Genomic DNA, 23,713 nt, shown 5'->3' on the forward strand with positions numbered 1-23,713 from the left:
GACTCTCCCACTGGTATTGTGAAGGGGCAGGTTGGCTGTGGCTGCAGTGCTGGGCTGGAGCAGTGGCTGCTTCTTCATTCAGGGGTAGCCCTGGGCAGCCCTAATATCTCCCCAGCCTTTCCCCACAGGGAAAAGGAGTGATGGGTGCCTCCATCAGTGCTGCTGGTATTGCTTCCTTGTCAGGAAAAATGCGTGGGGTTAACATGGAAAAGAGCTCAGCTTTGTCCTTGCAGACAGTGTGGATACTGCTGGCTGGTGAGAGCCCTGCTTGGAGGGAAGGAGAGCCATGGGAGAGCCTTTCAGAGTACAGATGTGGCAGGTTCAGGGCTCAGAATGGACATAGTCTTCCTAAAGTTTTAACAAATAGACCCTTTTTATAGTTAATATCCACAGTGTGTTTGTCCATAACACAGGCTGAGTTATTCACAGAAGCAGCTACTGCATCACTGTTCTGAAAAACTCTGAAATATTTTGTATAATGTTTTAAAATCACAGATTATGAATTACTCCAAGCTACCCTTTGTCTCTTTTTATACATTTTTACTGTAAAAAACTGTCTTCTTTTCTATCTCTCTCTGCACATTTCTTTGTCAAATGGAAGGTAAACCTAAATCTCTAAAATCTGTACTCTCTTTTTTTTTTGTGCTTCATTTTTTTCCCTTTAACCTTACCTGGAAAGTGCACTGGTGAAACCGGTGAGAATTCTTCCAAATAAAACCATTCATCAGCATTATACATCTGAAAACTCAACCTCTTTGCCTACTTAAAAGCAAAAAAAATATATGCTATTGCCAAGATAGATTTAAAAAATTGAAGTCTAGGTAGCTGCTTTATTTCCAGGAATTGCTAATGGCAGAGTATATTTTGAGTAAGAGCAATAGTCACACCTATAAAAGTGATTGGTGGCTCTTTGATGCCCATGATGTTTCTAAAGTTTGTCTCAGGCTTGCACAGTGAGTCCAGCACTCGTTTGCATCTCAGAGTGACAACAGAGGGGCCATGATGGGCTTAGAGGCAACTGGATCTCAGCAGTGACCAGCCAGAAGAGATGGGAATGAGAGAATTAAAGTGATAAAGCACCATGACTGTGGCTGTAGGAATTAATGTTGTCCAGATTTATGCTGCCCCACCACACCCAAAAAGGCCACAACCTAATAGGAGAAACTTGGAGAAGTCCTCAACTGAAAATTGCCTTTAATCAAATTATATCCTCTGGAGGATATTGGGGTGAATTATATGTTCTAAGCCATGCCAGATCAGTGCCTACAATCATCAGAAATGTTTTGGAAAGCTGGGAGGATAGTGCAGTGCATCCATTGTAAGTGTTCGTTAGGACTCTTGAGAATGTGATTTATTTTAGTTTTTTTCAAGACCTGGAAGTACAGTTGGAGGCAGTAAACTGTCCCTGGATTACTGCAAGGGTAGAATATGCTTAACATGTTGTGCTCTCTCTGTGGTGCCCCTGCCTTGGCAGTTCTTGGGGTTTCCCACTTTTGCAGAGATGGGAAGGGGTTGAGATGGAGAACCAGAGTTCAGCTCTGAGGCTCGTGAGGGTTGTTAGGTCTTGTAAGTGGAAAAACGGCAGCATTGACTTGAGGTGGATGACTCACTCAGACGATGAGTCCATTCATAGGGAATGTTCACTGGGGAATGGGAATGCAGCTGTTGATCAGCTGAGATGTGGTTACCTCTTGCCTCAAAGATCTTGGATAAGCTTGGGGCATGAAACTAAGTGAAGAAAGTCCTCCAAAGAGGTAAACCACAGAAAAAACCCTACCTGTGGAGGGTAAAGAAGGTCAGAGTCTGGGTCTGTTTATTGTCAGGGCAATGGCCACGAGAACATTGGCTAATAGATGCTTGCTGTGCTTATTTTCACAAGTACCCAACCTCCTGGATTGTGCCCTGCTCTTTTAGATGTAGCCATGTGCTTTTAACTGGCCTGTGCTAGAGGGACACATCTGTGTGCCCTAAAAATGGGCAGGTGCTGTGCAAGCAAGAACAGCAAGGTTAAAATGCTGGCAGGGCTTTGTGAGTCCCTGAGACCCCTGTGCTCAGCAGGGTGTGTGTCAGCCTGGTGTATGTACCATGGCTGGTTACATCCTTTGCTCTTTGTCACAAAGGTGTCATTTCTGCTCTCAGAATAGAGGGCAACAAAACCTTCCTTCACATAGCAACACAGAATGGTTTGGGTTGGGAGAGACCTTAAAGATCAGCTAGCCCAATCTCCCTGCCATGGACAGGGACACCTTCCATGGTAGCAGTCTGCTCAAAGCCTCATCCAAGCTGACTGACATTCACCAGAGAGGCCTTTCACATCCCCTTGCCTGACGAGGAGCCGTCCTTTGGAGCAACACCTTGGCTTCTAAAGGAAAGCAGTGAGCCCTCAATAGCCTCTCTCGCTGCTTCTCTGCAAGGGAGATCTTTATGGTCTTCTTTCAGATTATTTACACCACTCTATACCAGTTGATGTTTTCATGATTTTTTTTTTTTTGAAATGCAGAGTTCTCCCCTTCCCACCACAGCTGGGCTGGCCAGCAGTGCAGGGTGTGGCTGAAGGAACGTGCACACCATGCAAACCCCAGTCCTCCTGCTTTGCCTGCAAAGAATTGACATTGTGAGGGAGTAAAAGTCATTCGAACTAAAATTGCCCATTTGCTTTCTGTGTTTGGAGAAATACACTGTGTGTAGTCCCAACAGAGGCATCTTACATCAAAAGCTGAATTTTGCCTTTGCACCTCAAGAGCTGGAAAGTCACACGGGCCCAGGGAGTAACATTAAAAAAGCCAGAACCTGCCAGAAGAAATTCACAATAAAGGGGGAGACCCTTTTTCCTTGTGACTAAAACACCTGTCACAGCTGCCAAGACTCTACTAATTACACAATAACTTTATTATATCCCACTTGGAAGAACAAACAATACTTGAAGCTCCAAAAATGAGCAGCCTTTATACTAAATTATTGCAGGCAGAATGGCTGCATGGAGCTGATGTTCACCTCGTCCTCCCAGCAGCTCTGGAGAGTAAAATGGCTTGAAGACTCCCTTCTTTGTTGCTAGTGCTACATAATAAAGTAATTGTGCAATTAGAAGCAGATTACTGGTGGGAGATGAGCATTTTTTATGCAATGTAGGTAAAAGGCTGGCTTCTCTGAATAGGTTCAAAGCCTAAGTGCAGCATCTCCCCTCCTTCTTACTTGACCTTCTGGTAGTACCTGGAAAAAAGGAGTGTCACTAGTTGAGTGTGGATCTCCTTCCCATGTTAAAATATTAAAAAGATCTTGTGGAAGATTTCACTGTGGTCCCTACCTTGTCCAACACCAATGCAGCAAGAATGGCTGCAGCAGCTATTAGAGGGTCTAAAACCAAAATAAAACATAAGGGATAGGAGCCTTCCATTGTTCCCATCTTGCATGCCTGACTACTTTGCTTCATTTTCTTGCCTGTCTAATGGTGCTGCGACTTTTGGGGGTCAGGAGGGTAAGGGGAAGATGCTGCCATTTGTTGGTGGTGTGGTGGGAGTGAGCTTGAGCTAAGCAGGATCTGCTCCAGTACATTGTGGGTCCCTGTAGGCATCATCCTGACTGAAGGGTTCAGTGAGTGTGCCCAGGTGAAGCTGCAGGAGGCGAAGAAGATGAGCAACATACTGGGCAACAGAAATGTCACAAATATGGATTTGAGGTGAACTCACTCGTTGGGGGTGATGTTTCTTCAGTCTAAGCCTGGTTATGATTTCTGCCAAGCTTGTGATGCCAGGGTATACAGGCACCGCAGCAGCTGCTCTCTCATGGCAGCCCTAGGAGAGGACTTTGTGCATGGCTCACCTCTGATGTGGTGTCACCTGTAGCTGCTTAACCCTTCAGGATTGTTAGTGTGGTACCTCAAAGCCAGGAAGGAAAACTTGAGATGCTTTCCCTACCCTGTGAGCTGCCCAGAGAAACTAAGCTTGGGGATGGGACAACAGGCAGGAGTGCTAGGACAGGCATCCTGTCCAGGGGCTGGTGCTGATCCACTGCCAACCTGCAGCATTCCAGGTTGCTCCCCTTTCCTGTGCTGTCCCTGACGGGTGTGTGTGCTGTTTGCAGGTCCCGTGGCAGTGATCAGCGGAGAGGAGGATTCAGCCAGTCCGCTCCACCACATCAACCATGGCATCACGACACCCTCATCCCTGGACGCTGGCCCGGACACGGTGGTGATCGGCATGACCCGCATCCCCGTCATCGAGAACCCCCAGTACTTCCGGCAAGGTCACAACTGCCACAAGCCAGACACGTGTGAGTGCCCGATCCGGCCGGAGCCCCCCACCAGGGCCGAGGGATGGGCTGGGGGGATGGGGGAAGGAGGGCGAGGAGGAAGAGGTTAAGAGGATGAGGAAGAAGAGAAGGAGGTTTTTGAGGAGAGTGGGTGTTGGTATGGTCCAGAAACCAAAGTGAATTTCAGGTCTCAGAAATCACAACATACATGTAGATGCTTCCAGAAAAGACTTTCCACTCTCACCTTCACCTCCCTTCACCCTCCCTCCGCCACCCACCCGTCACCTTCCCCCCCTGCCTGAAAGTGCCATTCCAAGCCGGGCTCTTCCTCGTCAGCTCCAAGCATGAGGTCCCAGGTGTGAGCAAGAGTCCCCTGGGAGCATGGGGATGGATGTGACCCCTGCTTGGCTGGGGAAAGGACCTGCCTCCCCTTCCTCCTCCAGCAGTTTCCCAGTCATGGGGCTGCCTCTTTGGCTCCCCAAAGGGCCAGGGAGAAGCTCAGGATACATGGGCATAGGTGTGGCAGGTGCCTGGAACTATCTTTGTCTCCAAGAGTTTTAGATGCTGGATGTCTTGTTTTTATGGGCTTCTGTAAAGCTTTTGCATCTTTCCTGCATAAATCTGGGTTGTGAACTGGGCTCATTAGACTAGCAGGAGGTGATCAAGTGGCCCTCTCCACTTTGTGTTTCTAAATTCTGAGCATAAAAGAAAAGTGCTGTGTAAAAGGATGCTTTTCTGGGAGTCCTGCACCACTTCCCACACGAGTGGTGGGATGCAGCCTTCCCCAGCATGCGGCTCACAGGCGGTAGCTGAGCTCTCCCAGGCCTCTTACCAGCTCTGAGATGCAAGCTGAGCAATGCAGGAGGTTTGGGTAACGTTCCTCTCTTGCTATTGCACATCCTTTTGGTGTGTATTTGTTCCAGGTAGAACTGGAAAAACAAAAATCCTGCAAAATGAAAGGTGAAAAACCCTCAGCTTGGGCTATCTCTGTGGCCCAGTCAGAAGCAGGGAGTGCTTTGCTGAAGTCACCTCTGCTCTTCCTTTGGCTGCTGCTGACTCATGGGTGCAGGAGGCAGAACTCGGCCCCTGGAAGCAGGGAGAAGGCCCATCTCCCAGCCTGCGGGAAGCCATGTGGCATCACATGCTCAGCAGGAGCACGCTGCTCCTGGCCTCCACTCCTCTGTCAGCAGAAAGGGAGCTGCAGCTGCTGCTCCCATGAGGTATTCCTCAGGCAGCCCCCACTGTGCACCCTCATGGGTCCTGCTGGCTTGTGCCCAAGCCCTGATCACCATCCTTCACTTGCCAGAGCAATGGGATGTACCCAAAGAACGTGCCTGGCTTTCCCCTTGGTTTTCATTTTAATGTGCTAAATTTGGTCTGTTTGTAGAGAGGGGAGGAGGAGGGCGGTGATTAGGCAGGAGTGGAGAAGCTGAATGTAGCGTGGTTTTTCTGTGCTGTTAATTATATATTTTACATTTCTTATAGCACCTCATCTCAAAATGATTTACAAACTCTGATGGCTTGGGAGGGAGGGCTCCCCCGCTTCACTTTTTTTTTCCTTTCCCTCCTGTGCTGTCTCAAATCTCTTTAATCTGTACGCCGACCATTGCAAGACGTGGGTGCTGTTGAGGCTGTGCAGCAGCAGAGCTTAAATCTCAAAGGATTAAGTTTTGCTCTGAGCCTTTGCCCTGTGGGACTTGTCAGAGCTGGGTGGGTTGCAGGGGAAGTCACTCGCTACAGGACTTGACCTCAGAGCTTCACAGGGCTGTTTGAGTAGGATCTGAAGCATTCACAGAGATGCTTAGGGTGGCATCTGGAGGCGCTTCTCCTGTGAAAGGTGCCACAGGAGGGAATGCTCCAGGCTTTCCAGGACTACAAGGCAGTGGGGCTGAAGCCAAACCCCACAACACTGGTACTTCCTTTGGGGGATAAGAGGCAAACCACAGCTGGATGCTTGCAGGTCAAAAACCCTAATTTTTTTAGATGCCTTTGTCACTCATGGGGCAAAACCCAGTCCTTGACTCCTCAGGCAGAGTTGAATTTGGTGTGTGTTTTGTATTTTAGTCCCCAGGCCTTAACTTGGTCAAAACTTCTGACTTCACTGGTGGCTTTGCTTGAGGCTGGAAAGTTTGAAAGTTTCATAATTCACCTTTTAAATTAACCATGCTTTGGGGAGATTTTGCTGTAAGGGGTTTGTTTGATCTGATGTGCTCTACTCAACATAAGCCTGCGCTGGAGAATATTTGTTGCTCCTGTTCTCCCCATGGTTGTCATGCTGGAGGGTTTTTCTCTCCCTGTGTGCAGAGCTTGGACACAAACACTTCTCCATTTGCTGCCACTTTTAAAGAGAGCTTCTCTGGGCTGGGAGTGCCTCAATGCCCAGCTGAACCTGTACAGATGCAAACTCCTGCCACCCCCTCCCCCAGAGCCGCTGCGCAGCTGTGAGCAAAGGTGTTCTGTGACACCCAGCATCTCTCCTTTGCACTGAGTTGTTGCTAGAGCAACATCTTCAGCAAGTGTTTTCCCTCTCCACCACGAAGCTTTTCTGCTTTCTCTTTTCATCCCTGTGCTCTTGGATGCTGCCTGCGTTGAGGATGTGCCGGTGCCCATTGCCATGCTGCAACGAGGGGAGCAAACTCTGTATGCTTAATGCAGTATTAATAGTGCATTGATGTGATATAGATTTCTGTCACCCTCCATACTAGCAAGCATCACTTATCACGCACGGATGACGGATGTTTATTCCCAGCCACTTAGCTCTGCATAATGGAATCGCAGCTGAAATATGGAGAGCAGCTCCCTGCCTGCGGAGCTGGAGGCCTCTTGCTCCCACTGTGCCGTGCTGTCCCATGGGATCTTCTTGTTAACGTGTCCTCAAGGAGACAGAGACGTGCTCTTCACTGGGAATGTGCTGTCCTGGTACTGTTGGGGTGAAGGGCACAGGAGCCAGCCCTCACTTCTGGCTTTCTGGGATTTTTGCAGTTCTCTTACCCTCTTTCTGCTACTGCCTGACTTAGTGCAGAAGGTGGGACAAGCTTGACTCAGGATTCTCTTTCCTTTCCTGGATGAGGGGCTCTTGAAGAGCCATGGAAGACACCAGCACCACCCTGCTTCCTCATGTTGAAGCATTTAGTTTTTGAGAAGATGCTCCCCCATCTGTGTGCTGTAGCTCCGTGCTGTGCTGGGCAGCACTGGGTTTGCATCCTGTCCTTGGTTCAGCTGTCCTTGGCCCTACTTGGAGGGTTAAGGAAAGAGTTTGGCAATGTGGACAGTCCAACCACCAGTGGATTTCAGAAGAATAGGCTAAAACTGCCTTTTTCTCCTGATCTTGTGCACATGGAAGAGAAACCAAGTGCTTATCTGCTTGGCAAACATCAGCAGGAGGAGCAACAGGTTGTGATGAGTTTGCACTTCTATATCTGGAAATAAACAGATCAGAGAAGAAGAATGGGACTTGTGGCAAGCACGGTGGGCAGAGAAAGCGATGAGGGTGAGAGTTTAGGACTACATAACATCAGCCCATGGTCAGAGATTTTGGTAATGCAAAACATGATCCAGTCTACCCACATTTGTGGCAAGAAGGTGGCTGTGTGTCCTTCTGGGCAGGCTTGGCACTAACTGCAGCTTCTTACCTTATCTCCCTCTCTTGAAGTTCAGGAGATTTGAATTCCCAAAATTCAAGTTTTGTAATTATGAGTGGATGGAAATTCCTGTGGTGAAATATTGGTAATGTTTCAGAAGAAACATTTTGGAAGGTTGTTTTTCTTTAATAATAGCAATTAAATAGTAATTAATTCTAAGCACAATGCATCAGATGCAGATTAGTTCTTGGATCTGATCTCTCGAGCTTTACTCAAATGCCACAGCACAGTTTTGGAGTTGTTCAGTTCCCTTGTATTTCTCCTCTAACAAAACAGGTCTTCTGCAGAACAACAGAAATCGATGAAAAAAATCCAAACTCTGACGGAGAAAATTGCTCTGGGGGGCAGATCCCCACCTGCATCCCAGCAGTGGATGCTCAGTTGTAAAAAGCATTGTGAAGCTGGACTTTTGGGGCAAATTCTTTGATTTTGGGGGAGATTTTTGCCAGCCTCGACTGGAGCTGGCTGTGTTTTCCAGGACTGGCGCAGTCTGGGGACTGGGATGCATTCTCCACACGGGTGGAGCAGGCGTCCTTTCGTAGAGTCCTAATGAGGGTTTTTTTCAACCTCATTTATTACAGGCTGCCCTGACATAATTACATATTCGAAGTTAGTAATTACATGTATTCATGCTAATTAAGTAATTAGATATAATTACACTAACTGTAAATACATGGTAATCGGCTAAAAAGAAGTACTTCAGAAAAAAACAAGGCAAATCACACAATAAAAGCACCATCAGCACTCTTTCACTCAGTACCCTGCCTTTATCTTGGATTTCAGTGCAGCTTAAAAGGAACATCATGGTCATTTCAAAAATCATATTTCTTAACAAATAGATTTTCTTACCTCTGCTTTCAATAGATCTCAAAAACTAAAATGAAAAGGATATTTACCACTAACTGTTAATTTTTTTTGTTTGCCTAGTGTGTTTTGCTCATCCTGGGCATGGGAAGATAAAAAGTATGCAGCATTTCTATTTTGGGTCAGTTCATGGTCCCATCTTTGCCAAAAACAGCAACAACATAAAACTAAAGCCATAAGTGCTTGTAGTTTTATTTGCCTAAAAAAGAAAACTGAACTAGTTACACAGTTTGTAGTGGAAAAGAAACTTTCCTTTTTTTTTTTTTTTTTTTCCCCCAGGGATGAGAGAATTTGTCAAATATTCTTTCCATGTAATATAAATGTGGAGTGCAGGGTGAAGTGACAGCAGCACTCTGCTTCCCCATTCCCAGCCTGGGGCAAGGCTCTACAGGTTTCAGTCCCTCCCACAGAGCTCTGCTGTTTCTCCAAACTATTCTTTTCCTCTTGTCTCCTCTAAAATGAAGCCCCCAGGCTGTTCTCCAGCAGGACCCAGCTCCCATTACTCTTCTGAAGTAGGCACTTGTGGGTGAAGACTCTTCTGCACTGGAGCTCTCATGGTCTTGCATTCTTGTCTGTCTCACTCAGCTCACGTGAGATATTTTAAGGGTTTTAACGAGAACCTGTGAGTAGCTGTTTACTCATTCATGTGTGTTTTGCTACTTTGTGCTGTGTCTCCTCACTGTTTGTAGCAAAGCATGGGCTTGTGGCTGGGGACTGTGGAAGAGCCCTGACCTCAGAGCTCAGCTGCCAACAGGTGAAGGCATTGGGGGTCTCTGCAATGACCTTCTGCCTCCAAATTTTCCTCCCGTCTGGTTTGCTGTTGGCTCTCATAGAAACTGCTCTGAGCTCCAAGGGTTGATGTGAACATCCTGCAAAAGATCTGGATGTTGAAGAAGCCTCGTGAGCTCTGGCTGGCTGTTCCCAGAGCAGATATTGTAGGTATCTGAAAATATGTGTGAGCAACCAAAATTACTGCCTCTGTCCCCCACTGGAGAGAACTGAACTTCCCTTGTGCCTAGAGACACCTTCTTGTCCCCTTGCCCAGGCTGCAGCATCTGACCAGCAGGAGACATACCATGGACAGTGGGACTTGGGGAAACCTTCCCAGCTCTCGGTTTTCCTACCTGTGGCTGTTTTTTGCTCTGCATAATTTTTTCCATCCCTGAAAGAGCAAGTGGAAGATATATCCACATTTTCCAGAAGCCCAACTTACCTTTGCAGAAGTGGAGTGCCCATCCCACCTATTGCACCTGCACTTTGAGTTTCAGTCTCACACTTCAGACCTTCCTGCTGTGATGGTGCTACACCAATGGGGTTTTTTCAGGATGTCTTGGAAAGGCTGGCAAGATCCATTGCCTGTACCTTACCCCTCAGCCAGCTCTGGAGATGTTGTCTGTGTGGTTGTACCATGAGGAAGAAAAGCAGCATGGTTCTGCCTGGTCCCTGCCTGCTTTAGGAGGAGCTGCTGGAGCCGGGAATGCAGCCCTGCTTGCTCCACACGGGATGGGCACCCGACTTGGTTTGAACACAAGCCCATCACCTCCTGCTGCTGTTGGGATTTTCGATGCATTCTCTGTTGCTTTAACGTGTGTTTACTGGAGATATTTGTAGCAACACCCAGGATCAAAGGGGGACTAGCAGGCTGCAGCCCCGGCGTGGGCAGTGACGCTGGCAGCGCAGCTGAGTGATGATACGTTGGTTCCTGGTGGTGAAGATCCATGAGGAAGAGAAACCCTTAAATCAAGAAGAACGTGGCTTTGGGCTCTTAATGGTGACTGGCCTGCAGAGAGGCTGCTCTGGTGGTGGAAATACTGCTGGATACAGACATCAAGGGGTTGACAGGGAAGTATTTTCTCCTACGAAACTCTGCTTTCTCCTCTGCCTAAAAGCCTCTCCACTGGACTGTTTAATCCTGATGTCTGTGGGGCCAGCAAGCAGGGTTGGCTTGCTTAGGGCGATTTCAGGAAGGGAGCTTGTGATGTGTGAACTGTCAAGAACTTAACAAGCCAGATGAGAGGAGGTCCTGACCTGTTTTCCTACTGGATTTGGAGTGGCTCTAGCAGAGCAGGCTGCTCTTTTTGCCTGGCAGCCTCATCCCTGCATTAATTGGGTTGGACCGGAGTGCACAAGAATGCAGCGTCTCATGGAGGATGTGTATGTACCCCCTGATATTCCACCTTGCATCCAGGCCCCTGCTCATCTCATAAAGGGGCTCACACCTCCCAGTCCTCTTGCAGCATTCCCAGGCCTCCACACACCCTCCACTGTCCTTACGTGGGTGGGCATGCATTCCCCACCCACTGACCATGGTCTGGCACGAGTCCAGCCTCATTGTGGCAGGGTGAGAGGAGTGGGACACAATAGGGGTAAAAAACCAGGTTTACATTCCCTGTGTTACCGGCTGTGTGCCTAGGTATTGGTGCTTCTCCCTATCCATTTGTGCTTGTTGTGTGCTTAAACCTGAAGGAGGTGTCTGTGCCAGAGAGAGCAGGGCTCTGTTCACCAGCCAGCACTCCTCATGGGTGTGGTTTCATCCCTGCAAGACAAGAGGTAGCAACACAGTGCTCGACCTGAGGCTTTTGCAGACTCAGGCAGCCCTGGTATCAAGAGCGTCCTCCTAATGGCTCGTCGATTGTGTGAATTTTGCTGTGGGTTGCTGTAAAAATAGCTGGTGTATGTATGTGTGCATGGGCAGAGTGGTGGTATTGATTTTTTTTGGCCCTCATTTAAACATTTGTCTCATTTTTGAATGAGTTTTTTGTGACTCATAATGCTTGGCTGTTGGGAAAGTGTCTGGAAGCTGGGGTACCTCTGCACTTCTGGGATAAAGGAGATGTGCCTGTGGTACCTGGCCATGGGGTACACAGAAGACACCAGAGTTTGCAAGGATATTGTGTTGTGACTTTTTAGTCTCCCCAGCTTGTTTTTCAGGTTTAAAATCTCTCAGAAGCACGTTTAAAATCTCTCAGAAGCAGATCATTGTGATCAGACAGGAGATGTCTTACTGGTTTGGAGATTGCAGGCTCTCATTGTTTGTTCATTGTCTGGTTAAATTGTGATTCCTAATTAAAAAGAGCTGCTATTGTTTAGGAGTTGGAGCAGTTTTGCATGACTGCACACACAGCAAGTGTTATTATTATTAGTGGGGCTGCCCTGTGGGACAAGAAGTACAGCCCAGAATGTAGCAGAGAATCTGCACATCAGTAAAGGTTAAAAAAACCCCAAACCTGTGCTTAGTGCTGGTTTTGGGCTAAACAGCCCAGAACAGCCCATTTGGTCCTGAAAGCTGGGGAAAGATCCATGTAAAAAATTATTCTGCCTAAGGAGTTGCTTGTGTGAAAGGAGGCTTTTGTTTCCCAGCCTTGTGTGGTGGCTGGCTCTGAGGAGATGGGGCAGGCAGACAGAGCTGGCTCCCAGCAGCACAGGGCAGGTGGAGCAGAGCATGATAGCTTCTCATAACAAAAATGCAGAAATTGTCATTTTTGATTGCTGGACACTTCCAGTGCACCTCAACATCCTGCTGTCTGTCTTGCTCTTGTTGGTGGGTGCAGACAGGGAGTGGGGTCCATGGGATGAAGGAAGGTGCTGCTGCTCATGGAAGCACCACTTCTGCTGGTGTGCTCCCAAAGCCCTGACCTGAGGCAGCTGTTTTTCACCACGGTTAAGAGTAAAGCACTGGCCTTGTTGAACAAGATGCGATTTGCTGAAGTGAACATACCCATTGGAGAACTCAGCAAACCCATTTCCATGTGCAGCTGGTGTAAGATTTGTATGCAAGTGTCTTGAGGTGAAAAGTACATTGGATTCACAGCATGTGAGGATTGCTCTCAATGCCTGGGCTTGTCTCCCATTAAAGCAGGGTTTATTGCATAATCCGTTTTTAGATTCCTGCACACTCATTCCTGAACACACTGCAAGTTACCCACGTGCTGAGCCTTGCTTGGATCTGTTCAAGCCCTCTCTCCCTGCCCTTCCCTGGATAGATCTGTTTAAGAGATGGGAACAAACCGAGACCCAGTGAAAGCACGAACATTTCTGTGAGTACTGCAGCAAGGATCAGGCTGTCCTGCTGTCTGCAGCCAAGTGTGGTCAACATGGGATGCAGTACTCAAATTAAGTGATGATTTACAGTTTCATGTAGACTCAGCTTTTTCTGATGTTCGCTCCAAGTTCCTTTGCTGATGCTGCAGCAGCACCTGAAGTTTTTTGTCACAGCTGTGGGTCTGTAAAAATGTCACACCTTTCTTTCAGCCCTAATAACCTATTTTTCCTCACTGAATCATAGTACTGAGTCTGAAGGTTACTATACCTACCTATTTTTATGTATAAATCTCATATATATGTTTGATCTATTTAAATGCACTGGTTTATAATGTATGGACACCTGTTCTTATCTTACTAGTACATTTTAACAGGTTTTACATCAACCTTCCCTGTCCAACCACCATACTCCTTTTTTTCCCTTTGTGAGATAAAAGGGACCTTTTTCTTTGCCCTGCAAACATCTCTTAAATTCAGGACAAGCAGTTTCTCTGGCTCCCATAAGTGTGACAGGAGACAGCAAAGTCTCCTAAGTATACATGGCAAACTGCAATTAGAAGAAAACACTGGAACAAAGTTACTTCAGTCCCTGTCTCCCTTCCCCCAGCCCTTCTCACCCCTCCACCTCCCTCTTGTGGGATTAAGCAAAGATAATCCTCAGATGAGCAAGATCTTTGGGAAACCAAAGAGCCAAGGGAGGAGAAAGAAAAATCCTTTGCACTCAACACTAATAAGGAAATTATAGGCATCCTACATTATGAATTGGATGAATTTTTAATGGTTAGAAATGCAGCTGATTTATAATGCATCCATCCTGGACTGCAGGGCCTGTCGCCAGCTAATAAATAAATGACAGGCCCTTTGTATTAAAAGTATCAGTCATTTTACATCTCTGCACTGTAATTGATGAGGAGCGTTGAGCAAGGGAGGTGGTGGCCATCAGGTGTGGGCAAGAGCAAGGACCTTGTGTTTCAAGCTGTACCTGACAGCTTGATATGCCAGGAAGTTGCAGCCCAGTCTTCAAGTCTTCTCTGAGACAGGGCACAGCTTCTGCTCCATCCCATTGCTCACAGTCCAGAACCAGAGAAATAAAGAACTTAGCTGGGGCTGCTCGATTTTGAAAGGTCATTTTAAGCCCAGCTTAGGGCCCTGTTTAACATGTCTTATGCTCTAGAACAAATGAGTCACCCTGGACAGCAGGAGTGGCTCCATCTGAGGTGGCTGCCCAAAGGTTCCTTCCTACACGTGGAATGAGGCAGGAGGCTCTGGGTCTGCCTTGTGTGAGACTCCTGGTGTAGGGTGGGGGGATTGTGCCGTCTGTTCTCTTGCCAGTCCCTGCTATTGGCACAGTCAGGGTGAGACGAGCTCAGAGTCAGGGATCAGCGTGGATTCATACAAATCCCACCACAAATGTTCACACTGAGGCTGCGTTAAAAATAAATTCTGGGCAAATCCCAGAGATGGGGTGGGGTGGGACTGTTCTGCTCTCGTGCCAGATCCCAGCAGAGCCCAAATGTCAGGGGAACCTTACTGAGAGCACAGCAGGCAGCTGATTATTTGAGGGATGGGGTATATTTTATCCTCTTCTTAATGAGGAGAAGTAACCTGGCACGTCGTATCTCCACTATTTCCTGGAAAGAGGCATTTTTCCTTCCAGTCCATCAAGGGGCTGCCAAGCATCTTCTTCGCCATTTTATGGATGAGGAGTGGCAGCTGGAAAGACATCAATTTGCTCAAGGTCATGCCAGGTTGCTGACAGCTAGCAGCCTGGCCCGTGTTCAGCCCACAGGACCATGTTGCATGTTTGTGAGTCCCCACCTGAAATCCTTTCACAGTTGGTCTTTTGGAGTCAGGGGTTTAGATGGATAAACACATTCTTGGAGCTGTCAGCTGCATGTTATGATCCCAGAAAATGGCAATTCTGAACTTTTCCAGATAGCTTAGATGAAATTCTTCCTTTCCACCTTCATGGGGGGCATGCTACAGTCTTAATATGTTCTGCTTTGCTCTCTTGACTACTTCTGAAGAGACCTCTCCCTGCAGGTCTCACTCCACCTAGGCACGGCCTCCTGGCCTGCTTCACTGGAGTGTGTTGGAACCTGAGTGCTGGGCTCAGAGGAAGAGCAGTCATTTTTCAACTTGGCTTTAGTTCCTGGCTGCAGGAATTAGGCAGGGAGGCTGGGATATGAGCCTGCCTGCCCAAGGAAAGCACTGCTCTCTAAGATGCAGACTTTCATCTTGACCTGGAGGAAGGAAACGCTTATTGCCTTATTTATTACATTTCCCCACAGCAGTGTAAATACCATATCCATGATAGATATAGATCTTATGAATAATATAGAGATTTGAACTAAGTAATTGCTGTGCTTTTTTAATACAAGAGATCCTTGGTGTCGAGTAGTATTAATGATCTGTCTTGACATGGGCTCTGCGGAGGGTGATTGCAAACCCCAGTTCCGTGAGAATTTGAGAAACTGGGGGAGAAATCCTAATGTGTGTTCATCCCCTCTGTTCCCTGTGGGACACTTCAGAATGAGTATCCTGTCTGCTGATTTTTTCTCAGCTTTCCCTAGACCCTCTGAGGACAGGAAGGCTAAGTGGGTTTTGGGAAAACAAATCCGTTTTGTAGGCAGGCTGGGCTGGGCTGTCAGAGGAGGCAACTTTCAGAGGAAATGTAATACAAAGATCCTAGCAGCTCCCCGTGGTCACTAACAGTTCTCCAGACATTTCTGGAAGAACAAAATGATTACTTACAGTGAAATAGCTAAATTCAGGCAGAGGTAGTGATATTTTATGTGTCTGCTGATCTGAGCCTTGTCTCTTCTCTGTAGCTTTAATATGAAGCTCTCCTTTCCACTTGCTCTCTGAAACCCTTGTGCAGCCTTGCTGCTGTGTGCTGCTAAACAGGTGGCTATGTTATTATGAGAAATTCTCAATAAAGTCCACTCTTTAATGCCTGAGAATCTTTGGGGATGAATTGAAGATATTAAGAAGTATTGAGATTTTATACCTCTTTTGCAGTGACACTGTGGGGGAAAGGATAAGGGGATAGCAATCACAGGATGTGGTGTGGGTCACTTTGTGCCTTGTGTCACTGGTGGCAGGGAGCTGGCAGCCCCACTGGTTGGTCCTTCTTGCTCCCTGCTGTAGAGATGTTGGTGTTACAGCTGCAGAGTTCCAAGGCCTCTTTAAATTAATGGAACTGTCTGAGAAGGCTATGAATGCCTTTTCAATTTATTTTTTTCCCCCCCAAACATAGCACCTCAAGTCTGAGTCAGGCTGTTAACCTTTTTCATTCCTCTGTTTCTAGCCACGTCCTGCTTTAAGGTTATTTCTATCCTTCTTCCACCATAACCCTTTTAACAGGAATGAGGGCAGGTGAGACCTGTGGACACAGTAGCCCATGTTCTCACCTTGTCAGTCCAGGAGGAGCAGGTCTTGCTGACCTCTGTGGGCTGTTTATTGCAGGGACTGTGGGCTCAGGTGTTGCTTTGCTACAGGAATGGTAGCTCATTAACACTCTGTGCCCCGCAGACAACTTTTATTGATCATCAGCTGCTTAATCAAAAACTCTATCACAGTTTGTTTCGATTATTTTTTCCATCTCTTCATCTCTGGAGAATTGGTTTAGCCAAAGCTAATGTACTCATTAAGCAGTTGGGAAACTATTGCTACAGACTGCTATGTAAATCAAGGGTTTAGGAATGTTTGTGTCCTCCTTCCCACATATAACAGGATGAATATATTGGGTGCATATGCCTCTGCTTGATGCAGTGAAACAGACACAAAGGGAGTTTGGCTGAACTGGGTTTTGACCAGTCTGGGGTGGCAGAACTCACCTCCCAGGTCACACAGAGCCCAGGCTCCACATCTACATCCTCAGTGTCCTGGTACAGTGAGGAACAGCACTGCTGCTGTACCTGGTCCTGTATCTAAACAGATCTGAGCGCCCCTGAAGTCAGCACCTCGGGTATGTTCTTGGGCCACAGCTGGAAACTCTGCGAGCAGTGGCTTTGCTCTTTTGAAAACTGTCAGAGCTCTGGGGAGGGGGTGAAAGGAAGCTGTGAAGCAAGTGGCAGAATTATTTCCTAACTTCTGCCATGTCTTTAATGACCAGCTCTGAGAAGTGTCTGGCCAGTCTGAGTGGGGACACAGGAAAGACTTGGGAGGGAAACCCTGAGACAGGAGTGGTGCTTGTTGTGCCACTCCAAAGTGATTTCTTACCCTGGTTATGATGGATGTCCTGATATGATTCATTTTCCTCTTGCCTTTTAATGTTTACTGAATAAAATCATTCTCCTTGATCCTATACCCTATCAGGGCTACATACTCCATGCTGGCTATGGTGTTGCAATGACCTAATTTGATTGCAGAGGGTCGTGTCCTGTATAATGTTGTCTCATTTTCTCAGTAGTCGATACAAACTCAATTTTATTTTCTTTGAAAAGAAGGGAAGAGGAGGCAGGAGCCTGGCATCCACAGCCAAGCTTAAACCTGCAGCACTTACCTTGTTGCCTGGCTGTAATGGCCCATGTAGTTCAGCTTGGATGGGACCCGCAGGCTTGTTTTATTTATTAATTTTCCTGATGGTGCTGAAGGGGAGAAAGGATGGAGGCTGCAGCAGAGAAGGGCCCTCATTTGTAGGTGCTGGCACCACTGATTAGCCTCAAGGAGTCATTAATCCAACAGGCTGGATGCTCTCTTGGTGGAGCTTATCTCAGGAGGGGAGGGTTAGCTGTGCCTTCCTGTGGGCCCTGGGTGAGTGTTCAGCTTTCTCCTTTTGTCTCCAATTAGATGCTCGGTCCTTTGTACCACTGTGCTTCACCTACCTCAGAGACCCTTCACCTGCCTTCCGCCTCCGTAATTTATGAGTGGCTCAGAGGGGAGAAGGAGGGTCTGGTCTCAATTTGTGTGGCTCATTTGCATGTGAAATAAGCACATCCCTTCAGCAGAGCTGCCAGCAGTCTCCCTGGACCTGCTGCTCTCATTCAGCGTGGCTTTGACAGCTCCAAGGCTGTGGCTCGGTGAGCGGGGCTTGCTCATAAACTGGAAGTGTCACTGTGTTTTTGCAGAGCTCGTCCAGAAAATGGTGTTTTTCAGCAGCTCATAAAGGAGGTGTCAGCCTGGGATTTGGTCTGTGGAAAAAGAACCTGCTTTTCAAACTGCAGAGTGCACAAGCTCTCAGCTCTGGCTCCAGGGCCATCGCTGCTGGCTGGGATTGCTGCTGGGGCAAATTATTCAGCTGATGGTTTCATTGCTAATTTCCTCATGGGTCCTGGACTCTCTAACTCTCTTCTCAGGGTATTCCTCTTTCTCAGCTCCGTCTTTTCCTGCCCTGTTGGGCTTTCAGTGGGCTTTCGATTGAAAATGGATCTGTTGTGGTGACAGAGGAGGAGTCAGAGAGGTACTGGCAGGCAAAATGCATGTAGGGGTTGGATGAATAAGTCAACAGGTGTGTCACCAAACAGGTTTTGTTGTCTTGATCCAAGGATTTAGTGGGAAGGAGCTAGGCATGGGAGTGGCAGTGGACTCTGTGGATGGGCAAGGACCAAGGGAATAGAATCGTAAGTCTTGAGGACAGGAAGAGAGAGAAGAGACAGGACATTGGTCACTCATGTGATCCTCCTTGGAAGAATAGCAGGTTCCATGAACCAAGCACAAATCTAGGCCTGATTTCTTCTCCATTTCAAAATATTTAATCAGAGAATCAAATATAAAGTTTCTTTAAGAAGAAGCTGGCACACAGCAGCTGGCTGAGTGTTGCAATCAATGTATCCGCTGTGGAATGTTTCCTGCAGAAATATTACATCCTCTCTCATTTACTTGATGATCTTTGGGGTGAATCAATCAAAAGATGCTGCACACAAATAGTTCAGCCTGTGATCCTGTGGGTGTCCATTACAGAGGTATTTGCTCCATGCTAATGGACCTGTTGATTAAGAAAAAATCACCAGTTTTTAAATAGAGAGCTGTTGCTTGATGGCAATTGTTAGCATTGGTTTTTCTGCCTTCCCACCTCCCCAGCACAGCTCTCATTCTGTGATAATGCAGATGACTGCAACAAAACCCAGGTCTGCACTGCTGGGGAGAAGAGACTCACACCTCACCCCAGCAGTTGTCTGAGGAGAGCCTTGTCTTAGAGGCTGGGAAGGGCAGAGACTTCTCTGTACTCAGTGGGTGATTTCACCACTCTGTGTCTTGTTCTGTTAATTGTGTTTCTGCACCCATCTGCCTTGGCATGTGATGTCCTGTTGGACTTCAGGTATATCTGAAGAAGATATTCCCCTGAAATTCCCATCAGGCCAAGGCTCAGCAGCTCCTTGAGGAGTCTGAGTGGGCTGTACACTAGCTGAGTGCATGCGAGTTTTTATTTGTGTCTGTAAAGCTTATAGTTTGTTGGAGCAATAGTGTTAATTTTGCTTCTCTACAACATGGACATTTGTCAAGTCTGGGACATTGGGTGAAAAAGTGCCCATGTTGCAATGTTAAGTGTTGCTTTTCTGATGGTAGCATGGCAAGAACCCCAGCTGGAATTTTAAGCATAAGAAGATCAGGATGATGCTTACTGCATAGATAGATGTCCTTACCTTTGATAGACAAACCTGAGCGGACCCAACCCTGTGATGACTGAAGCTATTGAACCAAGAGAGCAGCATATTTAACACTGCCAGAGCTCTGGTGGGGCACCAGGAACACATCTCAGGACAGACCAGTGTCCTGAGCTGTGTGACACAGCTCACTGCAGAGGCAGTCACGCAGCAGGGCTGAGCAGCCCAAAAGGACCAGGCTTGTGGCCGTGGGCTGTGTTCAGCCTCATGCTGGTAGTTGCCAGCAGCTGTTCTGCTTTCTGGGAAGCATGTTGGGATCCTTCCTGCTCAGCTGGAGGCTGTGGGAGCATTTGGTCCTCTCCCAGGCTGCCTGGTGCAAAGCAGCCGCTGCTCACTTTGGCGGGCCAAGCGTCGCTTCAGGCTCTACTGCAGAGGGGACCAACCCCCCCGTGTCACTTGTTTATCTCTGTCGTTTATTGCTACAAACCAACTCACCCAGAGCCGTCCTTCCCACAGCTGGTGGGAGTCAAAGTGCCGAGGCTGTTAGTGGATTAGGGCAGCAGAGTGAAAACCATTTGGCGTTCCTATCCTGATTCTTCTGGGTGCCTTTAATTAGCATGATTGCTCAGCACGGATTTTGCCATGTTCTTTAGCTCCTCTGGTTAGGATAATTATTCCCTCAGCTCCTTTTGTTCCAATTCCTGATCGCTTACAAAGTCTCCCGTTAAAAGCCATTAAATCCGTAATGTGAGAGTAAATGTTCAGCAGCGTGGTGCTCTCAGCCCCACACGTGTGAGCTCGAGCTCTCGGCCCCTCTCCCGCACTCCTCTGCTCCCTGCCACGTGCTCCGTGCTGCGGCATCACTCTCTGCTTCCCTCTCACACGCTTCCCCCCTGGCCATCCCACGTGTCCCACACGCACCAGGTTGTGTGCACACTCCCCCTGCTTTCTGCTGGCACTTTTGGCATCACTCAGCTTGGTCTCCTCCGTGCACAGGCTGGTTTTGACTGTGAGGTTGGATGCTGGGCTGGGCACTGTGATCTCTCACATTTAGTTGCATGTGCAAATATGGAGGTGCCATTAGAAGTGTATGTTCTTGCATGTTTTTGCCGTGGTGTGGGGAGTTCTCGCTTCAAGGAACAGCTAAAATTGAGGGGGAGATGTCCTAGCTGTGGTGGAAGGCAGGACTTTTGATGATAGATGATGCAGAAGTGAAAAGACTAATTTTCCTTATTTTTTAAGTAAAGCTGGTTTTCTCAAGCATAAAAACATCCACTGGAGAGAAAATGGGTTTTGGATAGGCGTGTTCCCAGGAATTTCCATGTTGCAGTGCCTCCCCATCTGGAGGCCTGTGGGCTCAGCCCCTTCACTGCCCCTCATCCCAGCTGATGTTTGATCAGCACATGCCAATGGCTTGACTGGGGCAGACACACGAAGGCTTACACAGACTGATGTGGTGTGAAATAAGATTGGGCTCAAGTGCTTTAAATGCCTTGCACATTTAGGTGAGTTGATGTGAGAGGGAGAAGGGAGAGAAGGAGACTTATTTGCAGACCCAGAACGAAACTGGAGCAGAGAAGGGTCTGGCAGACGTGTGGTTTGTTAAACTTGGAGCTGATTGCTGGAGCAAAAATTCACAGCTAGACCATTTGCTGGAAAAAGCCTGTCAGAAAGGACTCTTGGTCCTTCCTCCTTCCTTTGAATGATGACCCCTAATCAACAGTAGTCACACATTTTGGGCTTAGATCTTGAGTTGCTGTCCTGCTGTGCTCTGCCAGACCTTCCCCACTCTGCAAAGCTCACCTTCTGCTCTGGGGTAGAGTGAGGGTTTCCTTGCACAGCAGCAGCCCCCCACGGGGCTCCTCACTCACCTGATCTGTGCTTTGCTGGCTGCAAGGAGCTTCCCAGGCATTTCATACATTCTCTTGCAAAAATGTGCCATGTTTCATGTGTGTTTGGTGGGAGCAAAGCCCCTTCTCCTGCAGGACGAAGGCCACCCCAAATGCCTGACACTCACTTGGTTGGCACTATCCAAACAGTCCCACAGGAGCTCTGTAGTATCAGCACAAACCCATGTTTTTCTGTCTTCCCCTGGGAGAGCACAGCCTTCCCTGTGCCCTGGGGTGTGTGTTTTAGAGCTTGTGAAATACTGGAAGATACCAAGATGTGGTCTCAAAACAAAATCTGGAGCAGGGAGCTCTCCCTTGGGAAGTGTAATAACACCCTTTGGCATATTTTGGTGCAGAAGGCAACTTTGAGAATCATCTACTGGGGCAATTATCAAGAGCTGAAGAGCTGTGGTGGCAGCTTTGTTTCCAAAGCAATCAGCAGAGTAGGAGCACTGGAGAGACACAGATGAAGAACAATAATTCCAGACAACGCAGCATCCAAACAGCTTAAAAAAAAATCAACAAAACCTTGTTCCTCAAAACTCCCTGCTGCTCTTGCTGTGTTTTAGCCCTCAGCTCTTCCTGTTCCCATTTACAACTCCTCTGTAGTGCTCAGTGCCTCCTTGCCTGCTGAGATCTCCTGCGCTCCTCAGTTTCCATCCTCGGTTTGTAAACTCCACAAAATCGTGTTTTCCCACAGGATGTTCTTCCTGACACTTCAGACTCAGGCTTGTACAGCTCCTGGGCTTCCTGGAGGGCAACTCTGGCCTTTCTAGATGACATAAGGTGTTGCTGGAGCAGATGGCAAAGAAACTTGAACAAGCAAGGATTTATTCTGGGCCTTGATCAGCTCCTCCCATCCTCTGAAGAGCAGGAGAACATCCCTGGCACTGCCTGGGCTAGGAAGGTCCCAGCTGCAGGCTGCAGCAGTTGTGTGCAATCCTATCCACCATCTGTGCCTCTTCTTGGTGTCTGTTGTCATATCCCAGCCCTCTGGCTTTACTGAGCACTTCTGTCCCCTTCTAGAGCCCAGAGCTCCTGCAGAGGATGGGAGTCTTGGAGCTGGGGTTATTCCCTGTTGGATGTTCAGCACTGTCATTGGTTCCTTTGGAGACCTTGGAGAGAACGTGGTCCTGCTTTGTGCCACCGTTTTGCTGCCTGTGTAATAAATATAACAGCTCCTTCCTCCCCAGGGAATGAGAGAGGCATAAGAAATTAATGTTTATGAAGCACTTTCCAGCTGAAAAGAAGTTTGAAACAGAGCTGCTGCTGTTCTTACTCAGGGGCTTCCTTTCCTGGTTGGCTCTTTGATGTGGTGATCTGTGGTACTGGTGGATCAGCTGTACCATAATTGGAATTAATCAGCAATTAAGGAACACGAGCCCAACCAGGTTCTTTCCCAGTGAATATTCATTTCTGGGCACATTAGTCAATGGTTTCAATAACTCTGTAAAATGCTTAGGGTAACTATTGCTATCTGAAGCAGATGGGGAACAGAGGCAGTGTCCCAGGGACACGGATACCTGTCAGGTAAAGTGGGAAAAAGAAACTCTTGCAGCATTGTGCATGGTGCTTAAATTGGCAGCACTCCGAGGCCTGACTTGAGGAAAAAAAGTTAAAAATTGACAAAAGAATGTATTTGAAAACCAAAGTGATGAAAATGATGTATTACTTGCTAGGATGGGATCTTTCATGCTGGGTCCCTTAGGCTTTGTGGAGTGCAGAGGCAGCAAGAGTGCACGGTGGTGAGAACTGGGGACTTGTGGAGGCAGGGAGACAGGGATTTTTTCCTCCCAGCGATGAGAATGGTAGAGGAGAAGGCTCCTGGATGTGTCAGTGCAAGCACAAGCAGAGGCAGGGCAGCAGCTGGATAATGCCCTCGATGTCAGCTACCACCAAGTTTGCAAACGCTTTCCTGCAGCTTGTTCTCATGGCTGACCTATAACCCCCAAGAGTTTTGCCACGTGTCTTTGCATGGCCGTGGGTATTTCAGTGGACAAAAGAGCCATTCTACTCGCTCAGGGACCTTCTCTGTGACCCAGTACCACTTAAATGAAGCAGAGACTAAGCTCTGCGTGTCATGGGTGAGACTGCTGGGTGCCCAGCATTTCCCCCTTCCCCGGTCCTCTTACAAGTCATTTCACATACTCTGGCTTCAATCTAACAAAAACAAAACCGATGAGGCCCAACTGATCTGGCTGCTTTCCATCATGCAGTGGGCCTCTGAGTGGCTTTAAATAGCTGCACCTCCGTGCAGGCTGGAGAAAAAGCACTGGCTGTGCCTCTGGACAAGACGGTAGCTTTGGCTCAAATCACAGGCCATCTCAGACCTGAAAATAGCCTTTTTTTTTCTTGTCATCCTTGGTATTAAATAGATTTTTTTTTTCCTTCTTATTTTTCATTTTATACCCTGTTAAGTGCTTTCTTACTCTGGGGCTTTTCCTAAGGGGGATCGGTGGGGAATCTTGGAGCTCTGCCTCCT

The 23,713-nt window shown here is 47.7% G+C and overlaps 1 protein-coding gene across 3 annotated transcripts in view; it reads left to right on the top strand.

The window, feature by feature from the left end:
- Positions 1-23,713, top strand: part of NTRK3 (neurotrophic receptor tyrosine kinase 3) — a 219,922-nt gene that overhangs the window by 111,215 nt on the left and 84,994 nt on the right. For all 3 annotated transcript variants that reach the window (XM_010391033.4, XM_039557355.1, XM_010391035.3), the window contains one exon: positions 4,081-4,269. In XM_010391033.4, the coding sequence (XP_010389335.2) occupies positions 4,081-4,269 (189 nt within the window). The remainder of the gene's footprint in view (positions 1-4,080; positions 4,270-23,713) is intronic.

This window comes from Corvus cornix, chromosome 10 (genome assembly GCF_000738735.6).
Source record: "Corvus cornix cornix isolate S_Up_H32 chromosome 10, ASM73873v5, whole genome shotgun sequence".
NCBI classification, from domain to species: domain Eukaryota; kingdom Metazoa; phylum Chordata; class Aves; order Passeriformes; family Corvidae; genus Corvus; species Corvus cornix.